The sequence below is a fragment of the Schistocerca cancellata genome, chromosome 1, assembly GCF_023864275.1.
Source record: "Schistocerca cancellata isolate TAMUIC-IGC-003103 chromosome 1, iqSchCanc2.1, whole genome shotgun sequence".
In the NCBI taxonomy this organism is placed as follows: Eukaryota; Metazoa; Arthropoda; class Insecta; order Orthoptera; family Acrididae; genus Schistocerca; species Schistocerca cancellata.
This window is the reverse complement of record NC_064626.1, coordinates 349,660,885-349,688,398: the sequence shown is the minus strand read 5'-3', so window position 1 is coordinate 349,688,398 and position 27,514 is coordinate 349,660,885. Positions and strand designations below refer to the sequence as shown.

The following is a 27,514-nucleotide window of genomic DNA, read 5'->3' as shown; positions in this document are numbered from 1 at the left end:
TAACACAGCATGGTTGCCAGTAGCTTGCAGCATATTTGAGGTAATCAGGGTGATATGTCATCGTATGCCGCCCCTTTCGATCAGGATGAGTTTGGGTACATCCCTGATAAACACAGTCTTCCAGATATCCCCCTAATCTGAAGTCATATGGATGTAAGTAAGAGGATCTGGAAGGAGACACATTTTGAAATTGCTGAGAGATGATGTGCTCATTACAAAAGATTTTTCAAAGCATTTTCTTCACCTGGCAAGTGACATGTAGTGTCACCCTATCTTGCATGACAATATTGATCTGGACATATTGCATTCTTGCAAAGCTGAGATCACATGTTCTACAAGGAGGCCCTTATAATGTGCAGATGTAACTGTACAGCTAACAGGCCTGTGAGGTGTCATCTCATGGAGAAAACAGAGCAAGAAGGAAGAAGCTTGTGAAGACACACCACACAGTCACATAAGCTGACTGCAGTGGATATTCCTGCACAACATGTGGTGGAGTAGAACCCCATATGCAACAGGTCTGTGTATTCATTACACTGTGCAGATTAAAATGTGCCTCATCCACCCAAAGAGTATTCCCCAGTCACATGTCATCCATTCCAATGCTTGCTAAACAATGAAGGAAAAAATCATGACATTGTAGCCTGTCTTGGGGCTTCATTTAAACACATTCTGAATCTTGTAGTGATACCAGTATAAAATTCAGTGCAATGCAATGTCTTTTGAATTGTTGACCAGGCAAGAGACAATTTCCATGCCACAGTTCGAGCCCTGGCTGTAGAATTTTAAGCATGCACTGCAATGTTGGCTACAGCCACATTAACTTCATCAACAATTGCCATGGGACTGGGATGTCTCCCTCTCCCAGCTGCACCATGTAATTCACCAGTCTGACGTGTCATGAATGTGTATGTTGTGTGGACAATATCACTATTCAGATGATTGCTGGTGACTCTCATTATGTAGAACTTCTTAAGCAGTTCCCAGAGATAACCCTACTACTACCTATGCTAGCACCAGTATGCCATTCAGTAGTACATTAGATCCTAACAATGCCAGGACCAACAATCTACACTCAGCCACACTGCTTGACACCAGGGAAGCTGAAAGTAGCCAAACAAGAATTTTCTTTCATTCTTTCACATGGAAACTGCTGACAACTAAGCAGCAGCTGGGTGTCATCACTACATGTTGTGTATGGTGTCCATGCAGTGACTACTGCAGCTCAATGCTGGGACAATCACTGATCGCTACTTTCGCATATAGAAGACTTCACTTACAACATCTGTGGCAATCATGTCTTCTTCAACGTAGACTTGGTTTGCGCATTGTGTCAGGTACCTGTAGTACCAGCAGGCAAAGCTTAAACAGCTGTCATGACTCCGTTTGGCCTCTTTGAATTTACAGGAATGCCATTCAGGTTATGCAATGCTGTACAGATATTTCAATGTTTTATGGATGAGGTGACAGAAGATAAAGATTTTTGCTTTGTATACATTGATGACTACTGGTTATGTCCAGTTCCAAAGCTGAACATTTGGAATATCTGCACCATATATTTAAACACATTTGCTCATGTGGACTACTTATTAATCCTCAAAATGTGTCTTCAGAGCTTCAGAAGTATGCTTCTTGGGCAAAACAATCAATGTCCATGGAATTTGGCCCAAAATAGAAGACAGGGGCCAAAGTGATTTATCGAATGCCTGTGACTGTTCATGAGTTATGATTGTTGTATCCTTGCCAATGGATGCAACCTGAGCTGGCATACTAAGACAGCTCCAAACTGGTCCCACAGGAGGCACTTTGGAGTGCACCACTAACCACAACCATGGCCCAGTCAGCAACCTCCATGCTGCCACCATGAGATGGAGTTCTGCATTTTGGTAAGCATGTGACAGAGCAAGCTGGGATATTTTTACTTCCCCTCTTGTTTCCCATCTGCCTTCTTAAAATTCATTTTTTTTCCATTTTTGAATTAATTAGCATTAACATATGTGAGTGTAATCTGCATTTTCATAAAAGAGAAAGTTTCACCCTCAGTTTTAAAGAATATAACACCAGATCGAATTTTGTGCTTTTTGCTATAGTGTGAAATCAGAAATTGTTTCGTAACTTAAATTCTACTGTTGACATATAAAACAAGTATAAATTCTGTACTAATTATAAACATTGGGAGGAACAACTAATAGAATTCGTAAATAATCTATTTGGCTCTATTCGAAAACATGTCAGCAAAGCTGGCTCTGAATTAATTCCAAAGTAATTAACAGTTTTCTCAAAAGTATTGCTTGCATAACTATATATGTTAATATCATGATTTAAACAAATAATTTGGCCTAACCATTGAAGTAGAAGAAACTGTTAAAAGGAACAAATTTTTTGATGTATTCTGTTAATTTAATGAGTTAAGTTTTAATTGTAATTTCTGTAAATTAAACATTGAATAATGTGTAGTTTCAGGGCCTATTATTGTGATGATATATAATGGCCCGATTTTTGGTCAGGGGATATTCAGTCCACAGCTGAGTTTCAGATGAGAAACCTGTGTTGGTTAGAACAACAACAATGCTTCAGTGTAACTGTGGAATAAGTGTTACACAATTAGGACATGTGTAAAAACAATGAGAGTGTCTGTTCCATATGTACCTTTCTATTCTTCAAGTACTGTGAACTTTGTGGTTAAGTTTTTACTGCTTGTAGCTATTCAACAGTAAAATATTGTAGCAGTATGTGGATGTTTGCATGAAAACTATTAAAGAGACTTATTGAAAGTTAAACAATAGTGCAGTGGCCATATAAAATGTGTATATGGGGGGGTTGTGAAAAGTGAAAGTAAATGACTGTGTAATGCAAATGTGCACCTGTTGGCTACATTATTTACAGTAGGCAGTACTGCACTTCCACCCCCTATTTTTTCAGCTAGTATGTCAACGCCATGTACAACAAACAAAGAAATAAAGAAGGTGAACATTGTCAAAATCGGCAGCAACAGACAGTTCTAGCACTGAGTTCCAGGGTTGCTGTTTGTAACTACAGTTCAAAGCGGAGACTTATCCTGTAAGTGGAGTTGCCTATTGCCTTCACATAGGGAGAAGTGTTTACTACAGTGATTTGACAGTGTGGCACCAAGGACAGACATATTCTTGTAGACATTATATTTGGTAATGTATGCCCTGATAGGCCACTGCTTACTTGTATCTGCCTGCAAGCACATCCAACGAGTTGCTGTACAACTTCAGTTAAGTATCACATTGCAGTAAAGTGTATATGTGTACATCACTAATATGTTTGCACTGCCACAGTTCCTTCATCTGCTTTGGAGCATCTAAACCTAACACATTATTATGTGTGAGCTGTTCTATCTAGATGACCTGTACACATCAAGGATGATTTTTAGGTATCACTAACTTCTACATTATTGCATGCATAATCATACATTGTTGACTGCTCCGCTGAATGAATGACCTTCTGTTCATCTCACTTAGACCTAGTGACAGAGTGCTGTGGAGTAATCAAACTGAGACAGCATTCAACAAAGTGAAAACTACTATCACCAATGCTGATCTTTTATCACACCCTGCCCGCAAGTGCCACTCATTTTGATGGTTGACATGATGATGACAGCAATAGGTCCCATGCTACAATGACAAATAGATCAACAGCAGAAACCCTTGGTGTTCCACAGCAACGAGCTATCTCTATCACAACAGAGTGGGTCTATGTATGATTGTGAGCTGTACGTGGTGTATGTTTCAATTAGGAAATTCAGGCACATGCTCAGAAATCAGCACTTAACTCTCATCATGAACCAAAAACCATTATCAATGTACAGACAATGCATCACCACACCACCTTAGTCACTTGGATTTCATAGGACAGTTCACAACCCATATTGATCACATTATGGGAGAACTTAATATCTCAACAGCTATTCTCTCTCACACTGAAATTATTTAAAGCACAGTCAACTATGAGGCTCTAGTCCTAGCACAAGAATCTGTCAAAAAGCTCCAAGACTTATTGGTGTGGCCATTCAGTCTGCAGCTTTGTCGTATCCAAGTGCCACCAATGAACAAGCTGTTGTACTGTGGCATCTCCACATGAAAGCCACAACCATTTGTGACTCACAGTTTATGACAGCAGACAATCACATCTCTGCATGACCTGTCTCATGCTGCAGTATGAAATGAACTTATGTGTGGCCTACTATTGACATAGACTGTAAGGCATTTGTTAAGCAATGCATGGTCTGTCAGCAAAATAAAATCAATTGCTATGTTAGTGCACCCCTTGGGACATTCATTCCATCTAACCAACAATTTGATCATTTCCATATAGACATCACTGGACCATTGCTTGTATCTGAGGGATGCACCTACTGTCTCACTGCCATTGACCAATTCACTCACTGGTCTGATGCTTCCTACATCTGACATCACCACTGAGACAGTCACAACTATGATCTTTTGGGGATGGATTGCATGTTTTGGTATACCATGGTGTACTATTGTGCATAACCACTGGGAGGCAGGCAGTTCAAATCCTACCTATTCAAGGAACTCGCTGCCCTGTTAGGCATGAAATGTATCCAGACAATGGCTTATCACCCAGCAATGAATGATTTGGTGGAATGCTTACATTGTCAACTTAAGGTATCCCTTCGGTGCCATGAGTCCCAACATTGAACTGATGTACCACTGATCGTGCTATTGTGCCTCTGCATGCCAGCAAGGACAATCTGAAATGAACTGTCACTGACCTTGTCTGTGAGCAACGAATTAGACTGCCCAGTGATTTACTTTGTGATATGCCAGACACTTTCCATGGTGTGTCTGACTTTGTTAGAAAGCTGCTCTCACAGATATATTGGCTCCATCCTATTACATCAAGAGACACACTACTCCTTCATTTTAGCTGCCCTGTCAAAGTGCAGTCAAGTATTTGTTTGGCACAACCCTATCTACAAGACTCTGCAGCCACCATATACGGTGGACCATAACCAGTACTCAGCAGAGATTGCAAAACATTTAAGATCAATGTCGTGGGTACCCCCACAAACATCTACATTTTACATCTGAAATGTGCCTTCATTGCTGCCTAAACTGATACATACAGATCAACTGCCACGGTACCTATGGACATGACAGAATTACCTGCCGCCCCGACACCCATCGTTGACAATGGACATTGTGTGCTACGCCTGATGGCTCCACAGCAGCGAGCTGTCATCGTGCGTCTATGATGCCACATATCATTAGTTCTTGGGGGGAATGAATGTAGTGATTTTGCATCAATGTGTAGAAGTGTACAACATATAAAATGTTTGCACTTAGCAGTAATATCGCTGACATTGCTCTGCTCTTTACCTTTTCATAATTTTTCTGTTATGGATTCCTTCATTACTGATTTCTCGATTTGTGGTGTAAGTGCACATATGCAATTAAATGTTGCAGTAAACTGTAACAACTGTATGAAGAACATCAAACATCCTGCAGAAGTATCATCAGAAATCGAAGAATTTTCACTGTTACTTTGCTGTGTATCTACTTCTCAAGGGCATTTCTGGCTAACAATAGAAATGTATTGCAGATGAATTGCAATACACACAAACACAATGCAAAAGATAAAATGTTCAATCTGCATTTTGTTTTCTTTTATAAAATTCCCTGTTGGTGTCTCTCATTCATCTATGGAGGTGTTTAATGACCTGCCAGTGTACAACCATTCTCTTTTTTGGTTTTAGTGAGATATATTGACACTATAGTGTTCATCTTTGGCACACTAGTGTAGGACGTATCATGAAAGCACCTAAGTGCAAAATCAGTGAGTTTTGCACATTTATTTACATATATTTATGTATATAAGCTGACTTTCAGTATTTCTTCTGTCTCTTAGTAGAATTATGAGTAATATAAATTTGATTTGAAACCCTATTGAAAATTCCACATAAAATTCAAACAATTTTTTTTGTAGTAATTATATCAAAACTCATGCATGTGTTGTGATATATTTTCTATTTTCAACTGCTGAGTCACATGGAAAATGTATTTCATGCTACAGCACTAATTGTAATCTACATTTGTGCTTCATACAATTTTTGGAAGTACGGCCTCATACAAAAAACTTGTATGTCTGCATGAATAAATGCATATTCCTCAAAATCATGTCACTAGGTACAAAAGTTATGAATGTTGTGCTGTTTCCCAGTTATAGTTTCTGTATCAAAATATTATGTGTATCATATTGTGCTCTATTCAGTTTTCTCTTCCAACAGCAATGTATATATTTTGCATTTCTGCTTCTTCTGAGGTAGTCATGCAAATTTTGAAATTTAACTTGAGGAGTGTACGTTTCACTTATATATTATATATGTTTTATATGTTGGTGGGTGTAGCTATGTATTAATCTAAGTACATATTTTAAAACTTCATGCATATCTGACAAGTTATGATGTTCAGAATTAAATAATGCCTTAGGCAGATAGTTTTAGTAAAATGTTCCACATAGTCAAAAATTATATTTTACACATTCGAACTGTACAGAGTTTACATAACAAGAGTAGGCCAAGAACTGTCTTCATCTGACTTCTGCCACTTTCCTTATGTAATTTTACAATAATGTGTAACACATATTTGCAATGTTGTATACATGAATTTTATGAAATTACAATTTAAACTTTACAGATTTAATGAATTTGGGAATGACAAAACTATGGTACTGATATGTTGTAAAGTTCATGCTCAAATAATATTTTCACTAACACAAGGATAATGATATGTGGATTTACACTAAGTTAATCTCACTAACAATGTGATGTATTAGAATACAAATTACTGCAAAATTATGACGAGTCAGAAGATGCCAGCATGTTTTGATATACTTGTCTAAATTACTGTTCACTTTTATAAGTGAGATTTTGTTGTCTTGATTCTAGAAATATATGCATATTGACAATTACCAAATTGTTTTTGTACTTAGTTAACTTCATAATGAAGCTGGCTGAGTGATACAGAATTGTCTGTGGATATTATATATGGTAGTGATGTAGACTAGACTAGGAATAGTCAACCACACAATGATCTGAGTAGATTTATTCAACATGAGAACACAATACAATATGAAATTTTACAATACATGGTGTGAAAAATATCCAATAAAATAAAAAAGTCAAAGAAGTCAGTGTAGAGGAGAATACAGTGTCCCATTATTTTCCAGCGATCGAGGGGACAGTGGTCATCAGCAGGTGGCAATGCACATAAATTAGAAGGATGCCATCATCTGAAATAGATACTGTTAGAGAGTCGATGTCGGCATCATCAGAGACACTGAACGTGGCAAGAGGGGTGATATCAAAGTGCAGCGATTTGTCCTGTGGTGGGGTTGGAGGAACATTGAGGATGAAGGTGGTGCTGTCACACACCATGATAGTTAGTTTATTGATGATAAGATCGTAGACATTAACATGGAACACTGATGTATGAAGAGGAACAGAATCACATGCAAAGGAAGAGACATTTCACTCAGGAACTGAAGGATTCCTAGAGGAATCACTTGGAAGAGAAACTGTAATCACACCTTGGAGACTGACAACTGTAGAATCAGAACTGTCATCCATACTTGTGGTGGCATCAGCTAAACACCATGCTGGTTTGAGACACTTAACGGACGTTGTTTGCTTCTTCCCGTTAAATAGAATGTTGAATGTTTTCGTCCTCTACCAAGCAATCTGTGTGGGCCAGAGTAGAGGGGGCTGGAATGCAGCTCTGACTGAGTCATCACATAGCATAATGTAGTTGCAATGTTCAAAGTCTTTCTGCAGGAATACGGGAGGAGTGGCACAAACCCTTGGAGGGGGTGTTTGTTTTAGAATTGCATTTGCACACTCATTTAACCAGTTCTTTAAGTTCATCTGTGGACAGAAGGAGCACTGGCTCAATGAATTGAGCAGGTAGGACAAGGGTTTCACCGTATGAGACCTGCTAATGGGACTTGGAGATCTTCTTCATGAGCTGTGTCCACATTGAGTAGAACCTATGGGAGTATGGAGGACCAAGTGCTGCCTTGACACATTAGAGCCACCTTCAGAGCATGATTCCATCTCTCCACTAGGCCATTACTCTGGGGCTGGTATGTTCTCATGTGGAATTTTTCCACCCACAGAGCTTGCACAGGTGGGAGAACAATTATGACTCAGGTTGATGGCCCTGGTTTGTTCAAGTAGTGGGAGGGCAACTGAATCCAGCAATACAGGCATTGATGAAGGCAAGAGCTACAGTCTCAGCCATGATATCAGAGAGTGGGATGACTTCAACCCGTCACCTCATACTATTAACAATAGATGTGATGTAATGGAAGCAGTCACACAGGGGTAGAGGACTGATGATGTCGATGAGGACATGTCATAACCTTGGCAAGCTCGACCATGTTGATGAGGGAAATTATAGAGTTCACACAGGAGAGATAATCCACAACAATTTTGTCTGCACTCCATATATATTGCTCATCAGTGGAATGTTGACAGATAAGATCCCTGTGGCATAGGCATGATGCATGTACATTCTTGCTCAGGTTTTGTATTGCATCTGCTAGGGGATGGTGATCTGTGTTGATGGTGAACTGGTGGCTCTCAATGTCATCAAAAAAGAATTATACCACTCCATAGACTGCCAGTAATCCGCAGTCAAATGTGGACTTTTTGTGTCGAGAGGCTATCAGTTTCTTGAAAAGAGTTTCAGGGGCTCTATTGTATTACCCACACATTGCTGTTAACACTGCACCTATTGAGAAATACTCACATTGGTCATAATCGAAATATGAGCATCTGGGATAGGATGGACCAAAGTGACATTGTGGGAAAGAGCTGACTTCAGTGCATTGAAAGCCCAATGCATGTCTTCTGTCCAGGGAACCTTCCTAGCACCAGAAGTATTTTTGCCTTTAAGACCATCAGTAACGGGGACATGAAGGGATGCAGCAGGAGGAATGTGTCATCTGTAAAAGTTGATAATGCTGAGAAACCAGTGCAACTCACTGTAGTCACCAGGAAGAGGAAAGTGTTCATGAAATCAACCTGGTCAGAGGTAGGATGGATGCCATCCATTGAAGCTGCATGGCTGAGGAAGGTGACCTCTTCTTTGCACAGTTGAGATTTCTTATGGTTTATCTCAACCCATTTCCTATGCAGTATGTTCAGAACATGAGCAAGGTGTAATTTGTGATCAGCCTCAGATGAGGAGAAAATGAGTATCTTTCTAGGGAACTGTACATGTGTGGTATATTAAAAAATAAGGAGTCAGTAAAATATTGCCAGGCCTGGGCGGCATTTTTTAGTCCATATGGCATATAACAGTATTCAAAGAGGCCAAAGGATGTAATCATGACAATCTTCAGAATGTCCTCTGGGACCAATGGAATTTGATGATAGGCTTTGCAGCAATCCAAAACACTGAACACTCATGCACCACTAAGCAGCTGTGCTAAGTCTTGTAGGTATGGTATCGGATAGTTGTCTATAATATTGTGAGTGTTAAGAGCCCTATAATCACCACAGAGCCTGGCTGAACTGTCTTTCTTGTGCATCAGGTGTGTGGGAGAAGACCTATTTCTATCTGACTGGCAAACGATGTATGAACTAAGAAGCTCACTAATGATGGATTTGGACTGACAGAGTTATTTTGGGTTGAGCTGATGGGCTTTGTGACAGACAGGAAATCCTTCAATGATACTGATTTTATGGTCAGTACCATTAGTAATGCATGATAGGTGAGAGTCATCAAGTATTGCAAATGGAACTTTATGATCAACAAGCACTGGGGAAAACACTGTAAGCTGCTTCCAGAAGGCATAGTGTTACTGAACAGAGTAGTTAAGGTAGCTGTTGTGAGGTCCACACTCAATACTGGCACAAATATGTGATGAATCGTTGTGTAGATTAGAGCTGTTGCAGCAGCCAATGTGCCAGCACTAATTCCTCAGATGCAACGTGGATCTATTGTCAGAGGGCATTGTTGTGCTCGCAGAAAGCATCAGTTGCAGTGTGCTCACTGGTGAATTGAGTGAGCACCGTTGTAAGGTGAGCTGTCAAAAATGAGCACTCAACCAAAGAGTGTGTGGGTGGATCCTTGACAGAGGGAAGGTGGGAGGAAGGGCCAAATGAGCCTGGAATTCATGTTTCTCAAGTGTGATACAATAAGGAAGCTTCATGAACATTCAGCAAAAAGACAAAATGATGTAGAAAGTATATACCTAAAAAGGGTTTGCCAATGTCCACCACATGGAAAGTCCACATAAAAATGCATCCAGGACCAAGTTGTACCGTAAGTTCAACAGTGCCAAGGACATTAATAACAGAGTTATTCATAGCACATAATGGCAGTTTAGTAGGTGCTATTTTTGATGGAACCAGTACAAGGGTTATCACACCAGTCTCAACACCTGTGTCAATCAAGCAACTATAGCCAAGGAAACTGTCCGGTACACAGAGGTGACTGCCACTGGTTGTCATGGCAGACGCTGACTGTTGAATCTGTAGGTGTCAAGAGGAAGTCACGCAGTCCAGCACACCTAAACTGGACCATGTGTAGAGTTTTTGGAGGTGCAAGTTTGATGACAATTACGTGCAGCATTGCTGACATGGAGTGGAACCAGCAAAGTGGGTACAATGGGTAAGTGTTGTTGGCTGCTATGCATGTGCCATTTGTTGGTAGACTGGTGGGATAGGCATACTGCCAGATGTAGTTTAGTAGCTTTTGGAGGGTATCATGTGCTGGGTGCAGGCACTGCACATAGGTTACTGGCAGGTGGCTGCATTTCACATGTGGGCTGCATGCACACTTTTCCATGTTGTCTTCCAGCAGGGGTAGGGGAGGGGTAGCAGAGATGTTCACCTCTTGTTTCTTGACATGGATGGTGGTATGGACCAGCTGATGGTGTCAAAGTAAGAAGTAAGCTTGGGCAGTGAGGCACATTCTGGAGCCTTGATGTTCCGGCACTTGTGACAGAAGATGATGCTGCAGTTCAGATGGAAGTTTAACGAGCCTGAAAGTCCTTAGGACAGATCTGGCATGAAGTCAACATCAATGAGGGTGCAAAAATGGTGCCACAGCTGTGTAAGAGTGCTATCCGCCAGAGACTCTTCATGTATAATTTGATAAACCAAAGGAAAGGTGCTCAATAATTGTTCTTTGTGACACAGTATTTATGATGAGAGGAAGGACAAAGGACCAAGTCACTAATTAGGTCCATGTGGTCATGGAGATGTGGTGATTAGGTACACAAAGTGAGAATTGTCATCCAGTATACCATGCTAGCTGAATAAGTTCTTGACAAGAACAAACAGAGCAAACCAAGTGTGTAGGTTGTCCATTGAAAGTGGAGGCAATTTCAGCAGTTTGCTCCTGAGCAAGTGGTGTGAGTAAACAGGCCAGTGTCAGAGGTAGCTAGGTTAATGTTGAGAGGCGAAATCTTGATCAAGTATTGCAGGTTGTCCAGTGGAGTTATCGACCTGGACCATCACGGTGTAGTGCTCACTGAAGGGAGTAACAGCTATGGAGACAAGGTCGACTTGCATTGTAGAAGGTGGCACAGTTGTCAGATGCGGCAATGGGAAGCATGTGAATACATCACAAGATGCATCACCCAAGGTCTTGGTGTGGTGGTAACAATGTGCAGGCCACAGAACAGGTGTGGAACCAGTGCAATCAACCAGTGTGGCTCAGGCAATTGATATTGCTGGGTGCAAGTGGGCTGAAAGCTTGAGAGCGGTAAATGTGGTGTGATGCACAAAGCCCTAGTGTTGAGGGGGCTGGGTGGGGTAGGGGGGATGGAAGGTGGTGTGCACAGAATGTAGTCACCTGGCACAGCAAGCACAGGTGTGGCTGTGAATGATGAAAATGATTCCTGGGGAGAAACACACACTGGAGCCACACTAAGGTCTGGTCCAAAACACACGAGGTGGAGGCTAAGGCATCTGAGCAGGTACACATGAATCCAGTCCAGCTGGAGATATGGAATGTAAGATACCAAAACCATGCTGTTGAGAAGTTGTACAGGTTAGGCCATAGGAATATGGCAAAATGATGCTGCACATTCATGTTCTGTTTTAACATTGTTTACACTCTATGTAGCACTGGGTTCTCACAATATTCATGTCAAATGTCTTGTGGATGGACTTGGAAATGCATTGGTAATAGCAGAAGATCCATTAGTGCATAGTAAAAAGCACTGCTGATCAAAAAGTTTTCAAGGAGATGAAATGAACAATGAACACCATCCACGCTACCAATGTGGATATTACACATGGTAGTGTTCTAGACTATATCAGTAATTATCAACCATGTAATGATGTGAGCAGGTTTATTCAACATGAGAACACAGCAGAATATGAAGACTTACAATGTGTGCTATGAAAAATGTCCAAGAATGTAGATGAGTCAAAGAGGTCAGCATAGAGGAGAATACAAAACCAGTGATTAATCTTTTGCCATGGTTGACACTCACCATATGTCCAAATGTGACGTATCAAGTAAAGTTCAGTTAATGTAGTCATAATCAACCATGTAAATTCAGTTGTCTGATATCCCTACTGAGTAAGTACAATGTGTTATATGAGTATTGAGTATAGCAGTTCTGAGTATTCTGGTATTTATGGATACAGAGTGTGTTCCCATTCTGCCATGTTAGATATGTATCCAGAGTGTTGTGCATAAAGCATATGTACAAAACTCTGCCAGAACATGTAGGGAGCAAAATAGGAAGTGTATGGATCTGTAAAATATGAAAATGCATAATGACATGTTGAAGAAGCGGAAGTACTTATAGATTGCATGGATTTACTATGAAAGAAACAACTCATGAATTTGTTTAAGCTGCATTTAAAAAACAAAGACAAATAAATAACACCAATTTAAATAAAGTCAGAAACATTTCTTTTTTACAAATAGAATATTTTTATTTCTTCTAGGAAGTCCTATAAGCTTCATGCAATCTCAAAAGCATGATCAAAGTGTGTATACTGAAGTGACTGTCACAAAATGTCTCACTTTACACTGACCCCAATAAGTAATTTATGTATCATGTTATTAGGAAATCCCTGAAGTGCCACAAATGTCCTTCATTACAAGAATGTACACTCATTGCACATATAAAAACTGGAAGAAATGTCTATTAAACATTTGATGACCAGGCATAATGTTAGTAATGCCTCATAAGTCAATAATCAGAATAATCTAGCTTGAATTTTATATGTATGGGGGCAGTCAACTCAGGACATGTTGACCACCACCTCTGTGAGTGCTCTTGTTCAGCTATTCTGTGCGTGATTGTGTTATCTGCCATGTCTTTTGTGTGAAAGACACTGTTAATCAAGTGTTTATTATTCAATAGTGTGTCTCTAGTAATTCCAACTATGGTGTAGCATTGGAGCACTCACAGTGGTGACCCCATTATTGTGCATTGTGTTGACTTGTCTTATGTTCACACCAGACTTCACAGTAGGTGAGCATCTACTCCTTCCAATCTGTGTGATTTTCTCAGCCTTTGGACAGTGCTGCTCCATCTGTTCAGTCTGAATATTCCAGAATCTTTCATGAAACAATGACCATAGTCAATCTCACAATGCTGGTCATGTCTTCCCCACCATTTCCATTTGCACCTGTGTTGTTCATGCCTACTGCATCTGCTGCAATGTGTGACATCGCGAAGTACCCCTCACTACTGCCTAAATGTTGGGCACTGTGCCATAGTCACATGGCACCGTCTCTCCATCTGCCCTTGTCTAGTACACAGTTTTGTGCACTGGTGATGACTCAGGTCACCCCTTCCCCTCCCCTCTTAGCTACTGAATAAGTTGTGTCCTCTCAACAAGGATAGCCCTCTCACATGGTGCATCCTGCTGGACTCTATTCTGGATGTTAGCGGCATCACCAGTGACAATACACACTTTGAATGCCTCATTGAACACATGCTAACCTGGAACATCAGTGACATCATCCTGACCCAGTTCCTCCCCCCAGATATTTCAACATGTGGCAGATCATTTTGAATGTCCTTCTAGTTCAGTGGTAGGAGGGCTTCATCACATAATTCATATGGAACAAATCAGCAACAGGATCCCCCTGCAGTGCTGGCATCACCCGTGAACTCTTGTCAAACTTAACATTCTGCAGTACACTGAGTTTTAAGCTATTTGGATTGTCAAGCTTCCATACAACATCCAACTGCAGCTCTTATCATTGTCTACAGAACTGTTGGAATGTAGATTTCAACATGCAGATTGTGTGTATTAAGTTGTGCGACATCACCAGCTTGTCACTTCTGCAAGAACAGATTCTGCCTCGTACATCGGCAGTACTGCTGTGGATATGGTTGCCCCTCCTCCTCACCCACCTGGAGGAGGTCGCATGAGATCTCACGCATCATGAGATGGAGCAGTGCAGCTACCTAGGAGACCATTTAGACTACTGCACTCTCTGTCCCTCACTCCTCACCTTCTACCCTTGATGTCTCCCAGTGCAGTGCAGTGGCAGACATCAGAACTTTACATCTTGCTCCCCACTCTGCCTTCCCACTGTGGTGGTTCCACATGAAGTTTGGTGATGCAGCTTGTAATTGCTGCTCTCCGTGTGCATATGAAAACTCACCATGCAGGCTGCAGTAGGTGCCCTGACCCACACTTCTTCTCCAGGGTGCTGCCTTCAAAATCAGTCATCACACAGTAATCAACTCCTGTCTGGATGTGTCTAAGTGTTTGACAGTTTAACTAACATGCACTTTCTGATTGACACCAGTGTGGATGCAGGTGTTGTTCCACCAGCTCTTGCTCTCTCAAGTATCCTGCCTCATCTGGTACACTCCACACAGCTAAGAATTCAGATATCAAAGTGCACAACACAGCCATACCACAGCTTCAGCTCACCCATGATCCACAGTTTTCATGGATGTTCCACATGGTGGTTATTGAGAGTCCTGTCTTCAGAATTGACTTCCTTACACTCAGCCTCTCACTAGATACCCAATCTGTTGCACTGTTGCTTTGTACTTGTGGCACATGCATACCATGTTCCTTTGCTCCATTGCCTACAGCCCCCACGTCTTGCTGTGACATGCTCGTTCATCCATCATCTGAGTGTATACTTCTGAAAGCTCAACTTGCCAACTCCCACACTGAGTTCTTACACCAATGTAATAACATTGGCACCCTTCTTGCCAGCAACAACACATTCTGTCAGCTGGCTGTGGATACTTCCAACAACCTGAGATAAACTTGTTGCGTTGTCGATTCTTCCTGCTACAATGTCTCCTGCTGCAACTTCATCTGATAACACATACACTGCCGTGCCACAGACTCATCAGTCAGTGACTTGTTGTATTAATGTTGAATGTGACACTTCCACCACCTCTTCATGCCACATGGCTATTTCAAATGATATCTATCATAGGTTAATGACAGCAGAAGGCCCCCCTGTCTTTTACATGGAAAGGCTCCTGAAAGCTAACAAACTGCACCAGCCTAAGGTTGCTTTGCAGGAACTGTTATGTGTGAGTATTGTCCACCACACTTCTAGTAGTTGGTCTTTGCCTATCCACCTGGATCCTAAGGAAGATGTTACCTACAGCTAGTGTGAAGACTCCCATAAACTGAAAACGTGCATGCCACTTTACAGTAACTATCACATGCAGTAACCATAGTCATTTCTTCTAGTAAATGATCTTCACCTATCCACCTTGTCCCTAAGAGAGACACTACCTACAGGTTGTGCGGAGACTACCACAAACTGAATGTGCACACACTAATTGACTATTATCCCATTTCACATATCCAAGACTTTGCCCAACAGCTTGTGACATTCACCTGCTTTATTTTTTCATTGATAGTCCTCAGTGTTGATGTACTTTATTGTTATACTGACTGAAAAATGGGGGGTTGAAGTTCAGCACTGAATACTGTAAATGATGCAGCTGACAGTTGCAGATTTCCGTTTCACAGTTCTTTACTTTCACTGTTCACAACCCCCCAATATTACACAATTATATATGGCAAATTTACTATTTGTAAATGTTGACAAGCCTCATTAATAGGTTGCAGGTAACATCAGCATACTGCTACAATAGTTTGCTGTTGAACATCTATGAGCAGTAAAAACCTAACCATATGGTTCACAGTTGCTGCAGAATAACATGATACATGTAAAACTGTTTTTCAAATAAATTAAACATACATTTATTTATTTATTCCATGTGATCTGATGGTACACAGTATGTTGCAGATGTTGGAAAATATCATTTAACATTGTTAACATATATTAACATAGGCCTATAGTATCCTAATGTATTATATTGCTCAGTGTTTTCAATTTAACACAAACAGCAAGATTACTGTTCTAAGTATTCATTTACAGAGTAAAAACAGTGACACAATAAATATGACTTCACGGCTTTGATAAATTAAATGTTGTCTTCAATGGACTTAATACTAGCGGGAAATTGTTAAACAGTTGGAGGCCCATGTGGAAAGCTCCCTTTTTACACAGTTGGGTGTTTGTATGTATAACATGCAGGCTTGCATTTTTCCTGGTGTTGTGTTCATGTATTTCATTATTTTTTATGACTCTGGGGTCAGTTGGCACTATGTGGTTTCTGAAAAATTTTAGAGTCTCAAGAATGTAGAGGAAAGGCAGTGTAAGGATTTCCAACTTTCTGAAGATGGGTTTGCAGGAGTCTCTGGGTTTGCTCCCATAATAATCCTCATTGCTCTCTTCTGGATTCTGATTGTGCTGAGAGCAGTTGGAGAATTTCCCCAGAATATTACACCATATTTTAGATGGGCTTGTATGTAAGCGTAGTATGCACTGGTTAATGTTTTCAGGCTAGCACATGTTTTCAGTACACTCAATGCATAACAGCCAGTATAAATCCTGGCATTTACCTTTCCTGTATGTGTATTCCATTTCAGGTTATCTTGAACCCACAGACCCAGGGATTTGAAAACAGTGTTGGTATGTATTGACTGGTTATTTACAGTGACAAATGGCAGAGAGGAATTTGCATTTTGTGTTGTGTGAAAGTTCATGGAAGCTGTCTTTTTGGTGTTGATAGTTAATCTGTTGATTTTAGCCCAGTTGCTGAACTGTTCAGTGGTCAAGTCCACAGCTTTTTGCGCAGCCTCTGTATTCTCCCCTTTGAGGAGTACAGCTGTGTCATCAGCAAATATTATTGTTTTGTGTGCACCAACATTCAGGCTCAAGTCATTAATATACAGGAGGAAAAGTAGGGTTCCCAATACTGAGCCCTGTGGAACACCTTGCTTTACAGTTTTATTACTTGATAGTATTTCGGTTATTGAGTTGCTGTGTCTATTAGTATATTTCATGCTGACTCTCTGCATCCGATTGGTTAGGAATGTAGCAATCCAGTTGTTTGCAATTCCTCTGATACCATAGTGTTTTAATTTTTCCAGTAATATTTTGTGGTCAACAGTGTCAAAAGCCTTTGACAGATCCAGAAATATGCCTGTTATGGGTTGTTTTCTATTTAGCAGTTCTAATAGCATATTTATGCAATCATATACTGCAGTTTCAGTAGATTTGTTGCTTCTGACCCCATGTTGAGCTAAACTTAGTAAATCTTTTTTTTCAATGAAGTACATCATTTTTTTGTACATTATTTTTTCAAAAGCTTTAGAAAAGCAGGATGAGATTGAGATAGGCCTGTAGTTATTCATATCTTTATTATCACCATTTTTGAAGACAGGAATTACTTTAGAAAGTTTCAGAGCTTCAGGGAAGATACTTGCCTGGAAAGAACAGTCGCAGAGGTGAGTTAATGGTTCAGCAATTGTGTGTTCACAATTTTTGATTAAAGCTGCTGGGATACCATCAATTCCAGCTGAATATGAATTTTTTAACTCTCTGAGGGCTTTTGTAACATCATTTTCAGTGACTTTGATAATGAAAATTGACTCTGCTCATGTGTGATATTTTTGGTTTGCTGGTTGGTAATTTGTATTAGGAATATTTTGGACCAATTTTTCAGCTATGCTTGCAAAGAAATTGTTGAAAGAGTTCACCACAACTTCGGGATTAGATATAGATTCATTGTTGAGTTTGATTTCTATGTTTGTGTGTGAAGCTTTCATTTCCCCTCTTTCCCTTTTTATGATATTCCACATTGCTTTTACTTTATTGCTGGATTTGTCAATGTACTGTTTCACTACTATCTGTCATGAGGCAAAATGGTAATTATAGCTCTGGCCTATGTAAAATTTAGCTGTCACATAGTTGTTTCTTTATTTCATTGAAAACTTGTTGATATGCATTGCCGCATACCAATAACAGATTGTTTAAACAAGGTACATTTAATACTTGTGTCCTGATGTATTTTCAGTAACCCAAAAATGACCCTTGTTTTATTTCCTCCTCTGTAATATGGTAGGCAGGAAATTTTAATTGTCTCCCAGCAGACTTTCATTTTTCCAGTTTTAATGACATACCCCCTCCCCTTTCTACCTACTTCTCTTAACAATTCCAAATATTCTTCCCAGATTTCACCAGTAATAAGAACGTCATCAACAAATGGTCAGTGTTATTAATAATTCCTTTTGAAATACAGAATATAGTGCACATGTCCACAACAGAAACACTTAAACCAAGAGGTACAACAAATGATTGCCACCGTACAGGGAAGCAGTGTATCTTGTTGTCTCAGGCCCAAGTGGTATCTGATGAGACCCAGAGGCTAGGTCAAGTCTGGTCATTAATAGAATGTGTTCAGATTTAGCAATTCATCTATATTCTCAGGATGGTCAATTCCACTTTCCAAAAATTTATTTAAATACCTGGAATCAAGAATGAGTCTTCACCCTCCAGATTTCTTGGACACAGTAACAAGTGGGTTATTATATTGACTACAACTTCTTTCAATGATACCCCAACTTCCCATTTTCTGTATTTTACTTTCTGAATTCTGTATATTTGATAGTTGTATACTACAAGGTTTAATAAAGATTAGTTCATGTGATTTTAATTGTAGTTAGCAGTCATAATTTTTGATTTTCCAAGGTTTTCCATCAAAAACATCACAATATTCCCACAAAAATTCACTTAATTCTTTCTGTTCCTGATTTATTTTCTGACTTGTATTCTATGTAACTGTGGTATTGCTCATCAATCTACTGTGCTTCTATTTAATCTACACCCTCATCTAAGAAACTCATTTCATCAGAATACACCACTAACCTTATCTGTAGAGGTTCGTCTTCTTTTGGTTCTTCATTTCTTGTCCTCAGTGTTGCTACACTGGCTGGGAAATGGGTTGTGGAAATACTGCACAGACTACTTTAAATAATGTAGCTGACAGATGCACAGTTGCGTTTCACAGTCTTTACTTTCACAGTTCACAACGCCCCAATATTACACAGTTATATGGCCTGTGCACTGTTGTTTAACTTTCAATAAGTCTCATTAATAGTTTACAAGCAAACCTACCCTTACTGCTACTATTGAACATCTACGAGCAGTAAAAACCTAACCACAAAGTTCACAGTTCTTTAAAAATAGAAAGGTACATATAGAGCAGACACTGTCATTGTTTTAACACACGACCTAATTGTATAACACTTATTTCACAGTTAAGTTGAAGCACTGTTGTTGTTCTAACCAGCACAGGTTTCTTGTCTGAAACTCGGCCATGGACTGACTGTCTGGTGACCAAAAATCGGGCCCTTATAATATCATCACAATAATAGGCCCTGAAACTACACATTGTTCACAGTTAAATATACAGAAATTACCATTAAAAATTAACTCATTAAATTAACTGAATACATCGAAAAGTTAGTTCCTTTTAACAGTTTCTTCTACTACGAGGATTAGGCTGAATTATTTGTTTAAATCATGAAAATAACAAATATCGTTATGCAAAAAATACTTTAGACAAAACTGTTAATTACTTTGGAATTAATTAAGGGCTGGCTTTGCTAACATATTTTCAAATAGAACCAAATAAATCCTTTAAGAATACTATTAGTTGTTCCTCCAAATGTTTATAATTAGTACAGAATTTATATTTGTTTATACATCAACAACGGAATTTAAGTTATGAAACACTCACCTTACTTCAAAAGTGACTAACTAGTAATAGTCAAATTAAATTAGAAAATCAATTTCATACATAAAACTAAGCACAAAATTTGATCTGGTGCTATATTCTTTAAAACTGAGGGTCAGCCATTTCCTTTTGTGAAAATTAGTTAACAGTGAAAAAATGAATTTTAAGGTGGCAGATGGTAAAACAAGAAGGGAAGTAAAAATTATCCCAGCTTGATTCATCACAAGTCGCCTTCCCAGTTACCAGTCTGAACAAAAATGTGAGGACTCCCCAGTATCTCACACTCATTTTTGTTATGTGCTTCATGTAAAAGCTCTTCAACTTCACTGAAACGCGTATTTTTCACTTCACCTTAATCTGTAAGTGCCTTTTTTCTGATTGCATGGCACTCACTCTAATACCAGATCCTCCCATATTAGCTACATTCTTTTTAGCATTCTGCCTATTAATTTGGATGTATACTTTCACAAACTTCTTGGAATTTCATTCTTTTTGCTGTCACAAATACTGTAGGTATCCCAAATTACTATCAACATTTCATCCATTATATATTTTGCATTTTATTTCTTATTGTGACTAGTGTTCACTGCTTTACTGATATCAAACAGCAAAATCTGGTTCTCATGTAAGTATCTATTAGAATTCTAGCTTCTCTAATTACTTTTATTTCTATCAATAGAAACACAATCCTCTAATGCTTCCTCTGTAACTTCCACATAAATTATGCCATCTAATTCTTTACCTAAACCAATGGTAGCTCCTACTCATTCTTCAACAATATCTATATCACACTTATTACAACTAACTGAAACACCTATTTCACTGTTCTCATCACAGTCGACTGAAATACTCTCTTCACTTTTTTCATTGCAACTGGCTGTAAAAACTCTTTCCCTCAAAGTGCATTATTATCAGATCCATCAGCATCAACATCAGAAATAGAAGATTCTCTTCTTATTACCACTTACCCATTATTCAGCAAGCTATGTATACATCAGGCCTGGTGGTTTAGTGGTGCTGGCACTGTAGCACAGCATGTTTAGTCAGAGGACTGGTTGCCCTCTGTAATAAACTGAGTAAAGGAATCAATGATCAGCTTGAAAGAAAGTTGTGTGACATTCACCCCAACCCAAGGTGACAGAAAAAATACAGTGCTTGAATGGAAACAAATAGATTGTGGGATCGAATTCTGGTTGGACACTGGATTTTTCACTTTGCATTTTATCCCAGCCTTCACATCTCAACGATGTGAGGAGTCACAGAAATGACACATGGTTCAGATACTACATGCAACGTAGGTTTCCTTTCCCCAGTTGGATAACTGAGGTGGCTTAGGTACATGCAATTTGCTGGAGAACATCCAGTTGAAAGACTTGCTCTAGGTTATTGAATTACATGACAATTATTATTATTAACAATAAAGTTGCTTTCAAATACCCCTTTCCCATTCAAAACATCATTCATGTCCCTCTCAAAATATACACATCAAAAAAAGTTTTGCATCACCCCAGTTCCCAGAACTCCTGAAGATAAACGTTGACTGTGGATATTGTATCACAGACACAGTCCCTTTGACTGTTCAGAGGTGTCACTAAACCCAACCCAAGATGTAAACAAACATGAATGAGCAGTGCCTATCAGATGGAGGGGGTCCAACAGCCAATCAGTTCCAATCATTCCACCAGGTAGGAGGTACACTGCTTGTGTTGTCTGTAGTTCAGCCATGCCTAGACAGCCAATACCACAGTTTGATGATGTCCACATTGTTACCTTGTGCCAGGATGGGCTCTCAACAGGGGAAATGTCCAGGTGTCTCAGAGTGAACCAAAGTGATGTTGTTTGGGCATGGAGGAGATATAGAGAGACAGGAACTGCCGATGACATGACTGGTTCAGGCAGCCCTAGTGTTACTACGGCAGTGAATGATGGCTACCTATGGATTATGGCTCAGAGGAACCATGACAGCAATGCCACCACATTGAATAATGCTTTTCATGCAGCCACAGGATGTCATGTTACGACTCAAATGGTGCACAATGAGCAACTTCACTCTCGAGATCCATGGCAAAGTCTACCTTCGCAACCATGACACCATGCAGCGCAGTACAAATGGGCCCTACAACATGCCAAATGGACCGCTCAGGATTGGCATCATACACTCCTGGAAATGGAAAAAAGAACACATTGACACTGGTGTGTCAGACCCACCATACTTGCTCCGGACACTGCGAGAGGGTGTACAAGCAATGATCACATGCACGTCACAGCGGACACACCAGGAACCGCGGTGTTGGCTGTCGAATGGCGCTAGCTGCGCAGCATTTGTGCACCGGCGCCGTCAGTGTCAGCCAGTTTGCCGTGGCGTACGGAGCTCCATCGCAGTCTTTAACACTGGTAGCATGCCGCGACAGCATGGACGTGAACCGTATGTGCAGTTGACGGACTTTGAGTGAGGGCATATAGTGGGCACGCGGGAGGCCAGGTGGACGTACCGCCGAATTGCTCAACACGTGGGGCGTGAGGTCTCCACAGTACATCGATGTTGTCGCCAGTGGTCGGCGCAAGGTGCACGTGCCCGTCGACCTGGGACCGGACCGCAGCGACGCACGGATGCACACCAAGACCGTAGGATCCTACGCAGTGCCGTAGGGGACCGCACCGCCACTTCCCAGCAAATTAGGGACACTGTTGCTCCTGGGGTATCGGCGAGGACCATTCACAACCGTCTCCATGAAGCTGGGCTACGGTCCTGCACACCGTTAGGCCGTCTTCCGCTCACGCCCCAACATCGTGCAGCCCGCCTCCAGTGGTGTCGCGACAGGCGTGAATGGAGGGATGAATGGAGACGTGTCGTCTTCAGCGATGAGAGTTGCTTCTGCCTTGGTGCCAATGATGGTCGTATGCGTGTTTGGCGCCGTGCAGGTGAGCGCCACAATCAGGACTGCATACGACCGAGGCACACAGGGCCAACACCCGGCATCATGGTGTGGGGAGCGATCTCCTACACTGGCCGTACACCACTGGTGATCGTTGAGGGGACACTGAATAGTGCGTGGTACATCCAAACCGTCATCAAACCCATCGTTCTACCATTCCTAGACCGGCAAGGGAACTTGCTGTTCCAACAGGACAATGCACATCCGCATGTATCCCGTGCCACCCAACGTGCTCTAGAAGGTGTAAGTCAACTACCCTGGCCAGCAAGATCTCCGGATCTGTCCCCCATTGAGCATGTTTGGGACTGGATGAAGCGTCGTCTCACGCGGTCTGCACGTCCAGCACGAACGCTGGTCCAACTGAGGCGCCAGGTGGAAATGGCATGGCAAGCCGTTCCACAGGACTACATCCAGCATCTCTACGATCGTCTCCATGGGAGAATAGCAGCCTGCATTGCTGCGAAAGGTGGATATACACTGTACTAGTGCCGACATTGTGCATGCTCTGTTGCCTGTGTCTATGTGCCTGTGGTTCTGTCAGTGTGATCATGTGATGTATCTGACCCCAGGAATGTGTCAATAAAGTTTCCCCTTCCTGGGACAATGAATTCACGGTGTTCTTATTTCAATTTCCAGGAGTGTATTTTCTTCACCAATGAGTGTTGCATATGCCTTCAACCAGGCAATCATCAGATACGTGTTTGGAGGCAACTCAGTCAGGCTGAATGCTTTAGATGCACTATCCAGTGAGTGCAGCAAGGTGGAGGTTCCCTGATGTTGTGGGATGGTATCATATGGGGCAGACATACACCACTGGTGGTCATGGAAGGTGCCGTAACGGTTGTACAATATGTGAATGCCATCCTCTGACTGATAGTGCAACAATATTGGCAGTATATTGGCGAGGCATTTGTCTTCATGGACGACAATTTGCGCCCCCATCATGCACATCTTGTGAATGACTTCTTTCAGGATAACAACATCGCTTGACTAGAGTGGCCTGCATGTTCTTCCAACATGAACCCTATTGAACATGCCTGAGTTAGATTGAAAAGGGGTCTTTATGAATGAAGTGACCCACCAACCACTCTGAGGGATCTATGCCGAATCGCCATTGAAGAGTGGGACAATCTGGACCAACAGTGCCATGATGAACTTGTGGATAGTACACCACGACAAATACAGGCATGCGTCAATGCAAGAGGTCATACTAGTGGGTGTTAGAGGTGCTGGTGTGTACAGCAATCTGAACCACCACCTCTGAAGGTCTCGCTGTATGGTGGTACAATATGCAATGTGTGGTTTTCATGAGCAATAAAAGGAGTGGAAATGATGTTTATGTGGATCTATATTCCAATTTTCTGTACAGGTTCCAGAACTCTTGGAACTGAGATGATGCAAAACTTTTTTTTGATGTGTGTATAATTTATTCACCTGGGTTGCTTTGTTATTATGCTGTCTGTGGAATTCTGCTTTCCTCTCCCCTGAAATCTCTTTCCATGGTCATTAGCTTATTTTGATTATGCTTCTTGTCCCAGACTGACGGGCTCCCAATGTGATAACTCCCAATTTCCCTGAACATTGCCCCTGTTATCTTATCTTCTGTTTTAATGTGGTCCCTTGTTTCTTTCCCATGACCTGTTTCTATTGCCAATCACTCTATTCTCATTTTCATTTATGTCATTCCACTGAAAATCTCTCTTGTTACTTTGCACCTGATTATCGCTAATTGCTTCTAAAATTACCTACATCTCTTCTCCCATGATTTCATCCATTTTAATTTTGATCCAACCCCCCCCCACTCACAACCACTGTATAGATATTGATTGAAATCATACCTGTCATTCTTGTCTAGTCCCCCTGTCTAGACTGTCTATGAATCATCATGCCCATAAAGTAAACCCCACTGTATCTTCCCTGCTAATCTTCTTTTTAAGTGCCTAATTGTGTAAGTTAATCTAAAGGCCTGTCTAGGTGAATTAATCTTCTTAACTGATTTTCATAAAATTCTGTCATGCTCCCATTCCTTTCTCAAGAGTTTGGTGCATTTAAAAACTCACCTTTTATCCTATCTTTTTTCTGTCTCTAACCAGAATTTATTAGAAAAACTTATTCAGAATCACTGTATGCCAGAACTGAGTTAGAGTACTGACTTGCCCAAGATAGTGGCTCCTCAGCAAAAAGTTTTTTACAAATAAATCTTAAGCATGTAAGTCACACAAGAAACAAAGTTATCACAACCTATTGTTTAATATCAACTGGATGAACTTCATTATCTCCAGGAAATGTTTTGATTGATTTGTTGGCCTGTGTTCACTACAACTGCTAGCAAAGCTTTTTGTAATGAAACTTTCTTGCAATTTAATAAGATTTCTGATGATGTTAGGCAGATTACTCTTATATACACCTGCATTTCTGGTGACAACTCTTTTTATATGTACAGCTTTTGTACTAACTGCAGAAATCTCATTATCAGTTTGGGTTTAAAATTTACAAGTTTTTCTTCTAGATGTGGCTTGTTTTGTTGTGTTTGTCACCTTAAATTCTAATGTTTTAGTTTTACTACATTATCTAGAATTCCAATGATTTATATAGTTTTTGCAGCTTTATTTGTTATGTTTCATTTGACTTCAAAAATTTTAGTATCCTCTGTCCTAAACTGTTAGAAAATACACTTTTAATGACCAAATCATTATTTCATTGCTTTTCATCTTTTTCAAACTATTATTTTGTTCACATTTAGATTGTCCAAAACTGTTACTTAGTCCACCTTTTGACTGCTTGATTTTTTATTTGCTTCATCTACTTGACTTTCAATTTTACCCAAATCTCTACTCCGTCTGCTGAATTTTTAGTCCATAAATTTCATAAACTATTCAGATATACTGTTGTTCTATCCTAGGAATAGGCTACAAATACTACTCACATCCTCACCTAGTGGCGATTTGCTGAAGCTTTGGCCAAACTCTGAATTATTTCCTGTTTCATTGTCCAAAATTGATCCTTGATTAAGCATCATCACAATTTTCCATATGTATGTTTTTCTAAGTATATGAATAATTGTTGCTATGATGATAAGGTCCATTACAATTATTATTATTATTATTATTATTGTTATTATTCTAGTTAAACACTTTGTCCTATTTTGCAGTCTCCATATGTTCGACCCCTCAGTCCTTGGTACAGCTTCTGATCTTGGTAATAACTACATTCAGTCTTTGGAAAAAAATTACATTCCAGTTTACTTGCAGTAAGTTTGGAACTGAAAATGAAAAACAGAATATTGGTTCTAATGTTTTCAGCTGGATTCCAGCTCTAATCTTCAGTTGAAATATAACTTTGGGAGAATATATTTCACTATCTTTTAAAATGCTGTTCACTATTGGCAGGTGTAACTCTGTATTAATCTAATTGTAAGTCCATACATTAAAACTTTGTCACCCATAGATTCTTGCATGTCACAACATTTATAACATTCAAACTCGAAGAAATGTAGCAGAAACACAATTTTTGCTGAAGTGTTCCATATATGCAAAAACTGGAACTTTCCACATTAAAACTGTACTGTGTTAACATCACAAGAGTATTATGAGAACTATCCTCACCATTCCTTATCTAATTTTACAGTAATGTGTAACATATTTTTGCATTGCTGTATACATGAATTTTATGAAATTACATTTAGAACTTTGCAGATTTAATGAGTTTTGAAATGAAAAAGTATGGTAATGGTATGTTGTAAAGTTTAGGCCCAAATAATACTTTCACTAACACACTGATGATGTTATGTGGCCTTACATTAAATTAATCTCACTTACAATGTTACATTTTAAAATATAAATTACTGCAAAATGATGGCAAGTCAGAAGAGGCTACCATGTCATCAGTATACTTGTCCAAACTACTGTTCATTGAACTAATGGCTTTTATATAATGAGATCACGTTGTATTGATTCTAGAAATATATGTGTACTGATAATTAAGAAACTGTGTTTGTTGTCAGTTAACTTCATAATAAACTTGCTGAATCATACAGAATTATCCAAATATGATATATCAAGTGAAGTACAATTAATGCAGTAATAATTAGATGTGCAAATATATTTTGTTTTTATTCATAATGAGTTAATACAATATGTTACATGAGTATTGAGTATTCCAGTAACATTAAGTGTATAATGTATGGTCTCTTTTGGGCATGTTACAATTTCTCAGTCAGCATAAACTCTAGGAAAAAGAACAGCTCCAAGTAACTTCTGGAAATCAATAAAATTTTATCCTAGGTTTTTCTGTTGTCATAATACACAGCCAAACAAAAAAGTGAAACACCCAGAAGACACAGTCAGATGACAGTGTAACTTCAAACACAGTACACACCAACAGTGGTTACAGAAATAATTAGAGATGCAGAAATCTCTGTGAAAGGTAGAACTGCCACCATTGTGAATTAGTGTTGTTATTAGACCTGGTGG

At 39.9% G+C, this 27,514-nt stretch overlaps 1 protein-coding gene across 1 annotated transcript in view; it reads left to right on the top strand.

The window, feature by feature from the left end:
* LOC126173848 (armadillo repeat-containing protein 3-like) overlaps positions 1-26,938 on the top strand; it is a 123,220-nt gene extending 96,282 nt beyond the window's left edge. Inside the window, exon 5 of the mRNA XM_049920989.1 lies at positions 26,194-26,938. Coding sequence (XP_049776946.1) covers positions 26,194-26,235 — 42 coding nt within the window. The 3' untranslated portion in view covers positions 26,236-26,938. The remainder of the gene's footprint in view (positions 1-26,193) is intronic.
* Positions 26,939-27,514: the final 576 nt, after the last annotated feature.